General features: G+C 31.7%; 1 protein-coding gene across 1 annotated transcript; it reads left to right on the top strand.

The window, feature by feature from the left end:
• Nucleotides 1-322: 322 nt before the first annotated feature.
• On the top strand, nt 323-2,391 carry LOC108327464 (polygalacturonase). Its single transcript, XM_017561160.2, has 4 exons — nt 323-839; nt 924-1,213; nt 1,529-1,757; nt 1,861-2,391. The coding sequence occupies exons 1-4, from the start codon at nt 390-392 to the stop codon at nt 2,077-2,079; spliced, it is 1,188 nt and encodes a 395-aa protein (XP_017416649.2). The 5' UTR covers nt 323-389; the 3' UTR covers nt 2,080-2,391.
• Nucleotides 2,392-10,040: the final 7,649 nt, after the last annotated feature.

The following is a 10,040-nucleotide window of genomic DNA, read 5'->3' as shown; positions in this document are numbered from 1 at the left end:
TTTATCAACAATTTATTCATGAAAGAAAACACGTGAAGCTCAACATCTTTTAACTTTGTTGCTAAGATTATGCGTTCAATGTATATAAACGAGTTGTGTTATATGGAAGCAAATGCTAAATTAAACTTGTGATAAGTTAAATTAATTTATAAATACAACGATTTAAAGAAGTCTCCTAAACACTTGTAGATTTTTAATTTAATTTGTCCATAAATGAATGCATTTACAATTTTTTTTATCTTAAAATAAGTTGTCCTTCAACATACCTTTCTATATAACTACATCTCAGTTCATTTCAAGTATCAAGAAACACAAACCCGAAACTGCGACTGAGATTCTTAGAGAGCATTTTCTACATTAGGGAACATATACCTAGAGATTATTAGAAAATGATTAGTATTCTTGAAACTACAATGTTGGCCATTTCATGTATTTTGTGCAGTGTTTTGTTAGGGTTTTCCAATGCAGCTCCAACTCCTACATACAATGTGGTGAAGTTTGGGGCAAAAGGTGATGGAAAAAGTGACTCGACAGAACCATTCATAAAAGCTTGGCAATCAGCATGTGCTAATCCCAACCCTGCCACTATTTACGTGCCTAAAGGGAGATACTTGCTGAGAAACACTAACTTCCGAGGTCCATGCAAGAGGAAGGTGACATTCCTCATTAATGGGACTCTTGTGGCTCCTGAAGATTACAACGCACTAGGAAATTCTGGATTCTGGATTTTATTCAATCATGTGGAGAATCTAGTTGTTTCTGGTGGAAAATTAGATGGTAAAGGTGCTGCTTTCTGGAATTGTAGGAGATCTGGAAAAAGTTGCCCTCCTGGAGCAAGAGTACGTTCATGCTTCATTTTCCATGTTTTTTTTTCTATACCTTCTATCAGTTTCTTTATGAAGAGTTGTATAAAATAATTGCAGTCAATAACATTCAACTGGGTGAATAACTTGGTGGTTAGTGGGTTAACTTCGGTGAACAGCCAAGTAAGCCACCTTGTAATCAACACATGCAACAATGTTGTCGTGAAAAATGTAAGGCTTATTGCGCCTGAGCAGAGCCCTAACACTGACGGCATTCACGTTGAAGGCTCAACTGGGGTTACCATTAATGGATGTACCTTACAAACTGGCGATGACTGCATATCCATTGGTGATGCCTCCTACAACCTCTTCATCTCCAACATAAAATGTGGCCCTGGCCATGGCGTAAGGTACCAACTACTCAGCAGATTCAACTTTAGATCATTATTTTTATGGTTTCATTGTATTTTTTATTTTGTAATATATTTATCCTAATTATAATAATGTAAAAACTTGTATTGTAATTTGTATATATAAATTATACAATTTGTTCATGAACATAAGAGGAAGTTGAAATTTGTAATATAATTGCAATATTTAAAAATAATTCAATGCATGTTTTTTCTGACAAATTTTCATTATATTTCAGAAAAATATCAAGTTTTACATAAAAAATAAATTAATAGAGTTATACATAGTAATCTAAGTGTACATGTTTGAACCAGCATTGGAAGTTTGGGGAAAACGGTGGACGAAAAAGGAGTAGAAAATGTGACTCTAACGAATGCTATTTTCTCTGGATCGGACAATGGGGTGAGGATAAAGACATGGGCCAGGCCGAGCAATGGGTTCGTCAGGAATGTTGTCTTCCAAAATATCGTAATGGACAAAGTTGAGAATCCCATCATCATAGATCAGAATTACTGCCCCAACAATCAAGGTTGTCCTGGTCAGGTAATAAAAAATAATTAATCCAAACCATCATCATTATATATTTTCGATCTTTCTATGGGAAATTAATTTTCTGTTTGGATAACAAATATGTTATATTTTAAAGACTTCAGGAATTAAGATCAGTCAAATTACATATTTGAACATAAATGGAACTTCAGCAACACCAGAAGCAGTAACTTTCGATTGCAGCCCAAGTAATCCATGTCGAGGGATCAAATTTCAGGACATAAACCTAACCTACAAGAACATGGCTGCAACCTCATCGTGTAAGAACATTGAGGGGACGGGCAGTGGAACACTGGTGCCAGAAAGTTGTCTATAATATTAATAGATTGAATTATAAGTCTCTATCCATTCTTCAAGATGAAGCAGAAGCTGGATGGGTGTGCGTCACATGCTATGCTGGTATTGTTTAATGGTTTACATGATTATGTGTAAAGGTCAAATGAACTTGCTCAAACTTTTGTCTTTCAAAATTTCTGGAGGACACAAAATGTATTTCAACTGCGTTCTATACTCTATTCTCCACACACAACGACCCCGCCCTCGTCCCCTCCCCGTCACAAAAAGTCTAACAGAAGAAAAACTTGTATAAATCATAATATTTGATTTCTCATATTGTTCATCTTCATTAAAAAGTATAACTTTTAATTTTGGTTCATCAAGAGATAAGTTAACAATTTCAAGAATTTCATTGTCATCAAATGAAAAGACATCTTTAATATTTCACAATTTAGTTTATTCTTTGTGTGAAGAGGAGATTAATAAAGAAGACACAAATTACTATGGAGAAATACCAAATCATCTACCCTCTTAGGTGTCATCTTTTCAAAGAATATATAAAAGATTAGGTACACCTAATACAATCAAGAGTAACAACTATAGTTATTTTTTATGTTAAATTACGGTTAATAATTAGGATCCTGATATTTTAACAACAAATTTTAACAATTTTTTGACAATGGGCTACATGTCATTGCTTTATTGGTCTGTTTGAATTTGTTTTCAGAAAAATATTTGAAACCAACCCATCATAAGCCACCACCTCAGTGTTGTCAAAAAATTGTTAAAAAAGAGTTGTTAAAAAAGACATTTTTTAATAATTAACTGTAACATATCAAGTCATAATGAAAAAGAAGACCTTTAGACTAAATGGACTATGTTTTATAAAAAAAATAGTTTTTAGTAGTTCAAAACTAACCAATAGGCTAAAGACAATCGTAGCTTTAATGGTTTTCAAAAATAGATATAGACTATAGTTGTCTTTAAAACCAGCCTATTATTATACTAAAAATAGTGTAAAAGAGATAAGATAAAACAACATAGAAACAAATTAATAAACATTTATTTCTTTCCATGCACTTCACTTGTTTATTTATTTGTTCAAATTAATTTGTCATTTGTCTTGACTTTTATATACGTATGGTGCAGCCATTAATACTACATATTTTTTTTAGTCATGCATTGTTTTTAGGCCTATGCCATAAGGTGCAGGTGTCGTTAAGGGTACATCGTATATTGCCTGTTGATTGAGTTAGTGGGTGTAAGACTAAACTATTTTGCATTAAGGATGATGTTGTATATGAAGTTGTAGTATTTTATATGTTGTTATGGTAGTTTATAAGAAGTCCTAGTATTTTTATATGTTTTGATATTGTATAGAAAGTCCTAATATTTTTATATGGTGTTGTGGTGTTTTATAGTAAGTCATAATATTTTTCTATGATGTTGTGATGTCTCCTGAATGTATGATGGTGTTAGATACCTAGTGTGTGTTTTGGAAGTGTTCCTAGGAAATCGATGATGATTGTTAGGGCTGGGCAAATGGAACTAAACTGCACTACTAAAAACTGTACTAAACTAAAAACTAATTTGTTTAAACTGAACTGTAAAACAGTTCAAACAAACTGAACTGAACTGTTTTTTATTTTATCAAACTGTACTGAACTGTACTATACTAAATTGTACTAAACTACAATATAAACTGAACTGAACTAGTAACTATACTAATTTTAAACTGAACTGAACTACTAACTATACTAATTTTAAACTGAACTGAACTACTAACTATATTAATTTTAAACTGAACTGAACTACTATCATCACTTCATCATGTGCACTATCAACATCATCGATTTCACTGTCTGACTCTATTGACAAGCAGAATGCTCCCGAAGCAACAATGAAGTTGCATCAACAAGCTGTGCCAAGTCTGCAAGTATAGAAATCTCAACATTAGCATCAGTTCACCAGCAAAATGACTCTTACAACAGACATCTCCATACAACTGAAAGAATCAAGTAGACTTGATATGCTGTCACACAACAGACATCTCCATACAACTGAAAGAGAAAACCATCATTTTGGTCTTTGAATTATAACACCTCAACTTAGCCTGATATTAACAGAACTCAAAAAAGGCACTAAAATATGGAATTAACAGACTGTAACATGTTAATATAACCTGATTAACCTCAATAAAAGAACACAAGACACTCCAAATGTTAATATCTCCCATTTATTTCCCTTTAAACAAGAAAGGAAGAATTAAAGCTCAAAAGCAAAAACTGCACAAAACGAAAACCTTTAACATCAATAGCAATTGTATCTGATATATTCATATGCACAAGAAATACTTTCGTCGAATGCATATCCATCATATCTCTTAGGGTAAAGGGAAGTGATTTTCTAAAATGGAGAAATCCTTACTTGAATCTGGATTAGCCGACAATTGCATACTGATTAATAGTTATATCCTTTTGGCTCTCTGATGCTCTCTAGCCTCCAATTCACTATAAAAGTGGGAAGTGAGTGCTTGCAAACTTTTCTTTTCCATTCTCTTACAGAGATTAACTTAACCACTGCAGGGCATTTTACATGAGTACTAATTTCATCGCTGAAATTAATGGAGAGTGAAAACTCTTGGAAGCAGCCTTATCAATTGTTCAAATAAAGATATTCGAATTCCCAATTTGCAAGTGAAGATGATGTGAAGAACCAAGGATAAAAAAGTTATAGCCAGCAATGTCCAGATTAAGAACTTGAAAAATTCGCATTTACAAGTAAATATGACGCATGCATATTGCTAGTGAATTCTGGAAATGATTAAAGCTTATTACTGGACATACAAATATATTTACTTGTAAATTAACACTAGTGGAAAAATGACTTTTTATAACGTACAAAAATGATCTTTTATAACGAAGTTACTAGGGATATAGTTCTGGGCGATATATATAATAACTCTACGCATTTTATAACGTAGCAGAAATTTACGTTATAATATGTTCCACATATTATAACGTAGTTTCTGAAGTACGTTATAATATGCACAGACTACTATGACAAATTTCCATTTGTATGTTATAATAGGGTGAAAGGTATTATAACGTAGAAGTTTTTGTACGTTATAATATGTTATATATTATTACGTATATATTATTGTACGTTATAATATGTGATCAACGTACCCCAACATACTAAGCAATGTACGTTATAATATATGTTTTTCTTTTTAAAAAAAAAATATTATTAAATTTGACATCCAATGAAATTATAATAATATATTATGATCTCATCCAATCAATTTATAATCAATAGAGCTCTAAATAAACAAATTTAATGAAACTAACAAAATATAATTTATTTCAAATATTAAATAGTCTAATATTTAATACATCATTTATACATGAAGCTATATATTAAATATAAATATTACGTTAATATACATACACTATTTAATTGTAACAGTTTCTACTAACACTTAAAATAAAAGAAGCCGAGTTCCTCTAATGTCTTCAATGTCTGCAGCAGCATCCATGGGAGATGAATCATTAAAGATCTACAAATAAAATAATAGAGTTAAAACAATATTGTGATGAATAGTTGGATAAGTATTTAGTTAGTATTTTAATACCTTATTCCATGATTCAGTAATGTTTGTACAAATAATGGTATGCATGTGTTTCATTACATAATACTCACACTCATAGCTGTCCAATTGACGTCGACACTGCAAATTAAATACAAATAATGAAGACTCATTCAAACCAAAGACACAAAATATCATATTATACTCTAGCTAGCCTTTGCACCATGTAGCTCTGTATAATCTACTAAACCATATTTCACAAAACCAACAACACAGCCAATTCCTCATAAAAATAACAACCTTTGTAGCCTTTGCATCTTCTTTCTAGAAATAGATGGAAGACCCCACAACCTTAAATGAGCTTCCAAAGACCTATACAAAAGTTAGACATCCATGTGCCATAACCCATAAGCATAAAATAAACAAAGCAACCAAGAACCTTATCAAATATCTTTATATCCTAATCCTAGTTACACAAACCAAAGAAAAATACCCAAGAGGAGCAAGTGGATATTGAAAATTCATTAAGATCATAAACATAAAACACACTTATTTATTCTTCATTCAGTTACATATAAGCGAATACCTGTTCTACACAAAAGAATATATAAACGATAAAAGGGATAACCAAATAGTTTTAGTAGCCTTACAAGTTAAAGTGCCCATTTTACAAAAGTTATAACAAAAATAATTGATCATTACAAGGTTACAGGGAGTTTAGTTATTTCTTTATTGTATAAAGATTGGACAAATTTTCATATGAAAGGATAACTAGAAAAAGGAAAGTACAACTGCTTCAGATGAAACATAGAAATAAATATTATTTATTTTATTTTATTTTTGTACGGGACAAATTTATTGATTTATGTTACCTAATCTTCAAATCTTCAAAATATAGATAGATCATTAAATTGTTAATTAGCTAGATTGTCACTTAAGTTATTTGTTGAACAAAAATAGGAACAATAATTGATCAAAATTACTTTAAATTAAACGAAACCTGGTCCTACAATATTTAAAGCAAAATTTTAAATTAACTAATGTCTCTTGATCCACAAATCTTACTATCTATAAGAAGAGATTGTTATTAATCATATTCAAATCTATAAAATTTCTTCCATCTAACTTAAGGAAAAAAATACAAACTAAATATTTAGAGCTGAAACTCTACCATTATCTTTATCAACTTTAAATGGTCCTCGACGGCTATAATGTCATTCAATTTCCTACAATCGCAAACACAGCTTTTGCTCGAAAAGTAATTAAATTATAAATCTGTCAAAAAGGTAATAATTAAAGTTATAAAGAGAGACCTATCTAATAAAAAAAAGCACTCGTGTTATTAATAAAAGTCCTAACTAAACAACCTTGTAGACACAATCCTCTTACATAATCCATATATATATAATGATTTCTACATATAAATTAACATCAGCAATAATAATATATTAATATTGATTTCTAGAATGTTAGAAATGCCAACCTTGTATGCCACTTTTTTTCCCCTTTCACATCACATAATCAACATAAGCTTTGAAAGTATGCATGAATAAAAAGTAACAGGTTAAACGACTGAATAAAGATGAATATTAAATTCTCTAGCATATATAAACTATTATTCTACCGTTAAGGTTGTGTGGTTAAACAGCAGAAATCACGAAAAACCAAACCAGATCATCTAGTGATCACTGATCATACAGGCAGTGTAGAACTAACTTCAACTTCAATTCCATAAAATTAGTCACTAATTTTTAGTTATCATGTAAAATGGTAATAATATATACTAATATGTTTGTATCATTCATGAGCACAATAGAATCATATTCAACTGGTATCGTCCACGAGCAAACAAACTAATTAGAAGGCAAACAGTAGCAGCAGATTTGCAACGAAATAACAGTAATATAACACCAAGATCGAGAGTTAAAGACTCATGTTGAACATTACTCATAACACCAAAATTCTCAGACAAAACATTCCTAATAGCATGCTATTTCAAGATGAGAGCCATATGTACAATTTTCTGCTTCTGTTATATGAGGGATTAGTTGTTCTTATTTTTTGTATTCTGTTATTTGAATTTGAAAGAATGTAGATCTAAAATAATAGAGTAAATTACAGGATGAAAGATACACAAATCCTAAAGAAAACCCCTTCTTCCCTGAAAATTTCCCTGAAAACACCACTACTCTGCTATTTTTTCTCTGCCACTTTCATTGGCACAAGGACTAAAGTGAATAACACTTTCCAGCATCAATGATTCAGAAAGAAACGTTTTTTTTAATTATAAATAGTCTATGATTACACTAGTTTATTTGTAGAAATATAACCCTAAATCCATAATTTAATTTGAAGCAGATTCTCGTGCAGGAGATTTAAAACCCAATCTTTTTGTTCTTCAAGAATCAATGAAAACAAAATTAACAGGATAAAAAGAGGGGGAAAGTGTTACAGATATAACTACCTTCAAAATTCTCCAATCACCGTCGTGGATTCGGCATTCAAGGCTCCCTCCTCCTCTCTCTCGTGCTAACGCCGTTAATTTCTCCACCAATCCAAACACAATCCCCACCAATCTAGGAGAGAAATTAGTGAAATTAATAGAAGAAAAACATAAAAAATTAGGAAAAAACAAAATAGTAGAATGTATGAATCATCACTACTACAAACGAACACGCTATGGACTCCTTCGAAGCTCCCTCAAAGAGTGAAACACAGCGGAATGATACGAATCCAAGAGCAAATGAACCAAAACTGTGAATGAAGCAAGAAACCCTAAATCGAACGGTGAAAGAACCTTAAAACACTAGGTTAACCGATTAAACGGTGGAAAGTGTTTAATCGAAGCAAAAGAGGATTTAAACGGTTAAAATCAAAGGAAAAGATGAAAGATGAGGGAAACCCTAGCGGAGGCCATAGATCGAAGAACTCATCGGTGAAGATGGTGTTTCTAAGGCCGAAATAGCTGAAATAAGGTAGAAATGTGAGGAGAAAAGGTGGATATGTGAAGAACTGTGGCTATTGCAGGAGAGAGAACTCGAGGTATGGTTTGATGGCGATGCTTCGCGAGAATGAGAGAAGCAACGGGAAACTGAAAATGAGGTGCAAGCACTGACGCAAGCACAATGAAGATGTGGCAAAAGATAGGGATGAGAATCAGAGGAAACGTGAAATGAAATCTAGCGAGAGGGATATGGGAAATGAGAGAGGAAGAAATATTATAACTGATTTCTAAAACTCCGTTATAATACATCAATAATAGATTTTGAACTTATTTACAAGTTTGCCATCACTTTTTATATTATAACTGATTTTCAAAACTATGTTATAATATGTCTTAAACTTATTTACAAGTTTGCCATCGCATTTTATATTATAACTGATTTTCAAAACTACGTTATAATATGTCTTAAACTTATTTACAAGTTTGCCACCGCGTTTCATATTATAATTGATTTAAAACAATACGTTATAATATCTCCTATTATGATGGATAATTTTTGTCCGTTATAATAGGCTTGTTATAAAATGTCATTTTTCCATTAGTGTAAATAACAGCATTTGGAGAATAAACGAGTTTTGTAAATCAAATTCAATACAAGTCTCCAGATTTCTAGGACTTTCTTTTGGAACAAAAACATCAAATATGAAAACCAAACAGTGAAAGACAATATTGAGCATTTGTGTACCGTCTCCAAGACAAAACAACATGAAAAACAAAGCATTAAGGTTATAGTCTTACCCATATGTACTTTAGATAACTAACAAATTGTGGCAAAGCTTCAATCATCCAAATTAATAGCAGCACTTGAAGGTCTCACTTCATCTTGAGAGGTTATCTCTACAAAATTAAAATAAAATATTTCATAAACTTTGAACACTTTTACATATTTAACTGCACTTCGGATTTTTGAAATCGAATCTTTGATCTCTTTTAAGCCCTCCTTCACAATCAAACTCAATATATGAGTACAGCAATGCATATGAACATATTCTCCCTTTAATACAAGACAATTCCATGATAACATCCTTCTTTTGAGGTACTGGACCCCAACATCATTTGCCGTAGCATTATCCACGGTGATACTAAGGACTCGCTTCAACTCCCAATTATTCAAACAAGCCTCAACATGTTTAGCAATGAGCTCCCCTGAATGTCCAGTTGTTTGAGAAAAGTTCAAAATTTTCTTTTGAAGTTTCCAATCATTATCAATAAAGTGAGCTGTTAAACTCATGTAATTTAGGTTTTGGATTGAAGTCCATGTGTTTGTAGTTAAACAAACCCTCTCACACTGCTTTGACATAAACATTTTCAACTTTGCCTTTTCCTCTTCATAGAGTTCCCACATTTCACGCCTCAATGTAGTGCGGGATGGGACTTCAAATCGTGGTTGCAAGGACCATACAAAGTC

This window comes from Vigna angularis, chromosome 2 (genome assembly GCF_016808095.1).
Source record: "Vigna angularis cultivar LongXiaoDou No.4 chromosome 2, ASM1680809v1, whole genome shotgun sequence".
NCBI classification, from domain to species: domain Eukaryota; kingdom Viridiplantae; phylum Streptophyta; class Magnoliopsida; order Fabales; family Fabaceae; genus Vigna; species Vigna angularis.
Note: the sequence above shows the minus strand (reverse complement) of the source record. Positions and strands in the feature narration are given on the sequence as shown.

Coding starts and splice junctions, on each gene's coding strand:
- LOC108327464 (XM_017561160.2), top strand. CDS start 390: ATGATTAGTATTCTTGAAACTACAATGTTGGCCATTTCATGTATTTTG. Junction 840..923: donor GTTGCCCTCCTGGAGCAAGA/GTACGTTCATGC, acceptor AAATAATTGCAG/TCAATAACATTCAACTGGGT. Junction 1,758..1,860: donor ATCAAGGTTGTCCTGGTCAG/GTAATAAAAAAT, acceptor TATATTTTAAAG/ACTTCAGGAATTAAGATCAG.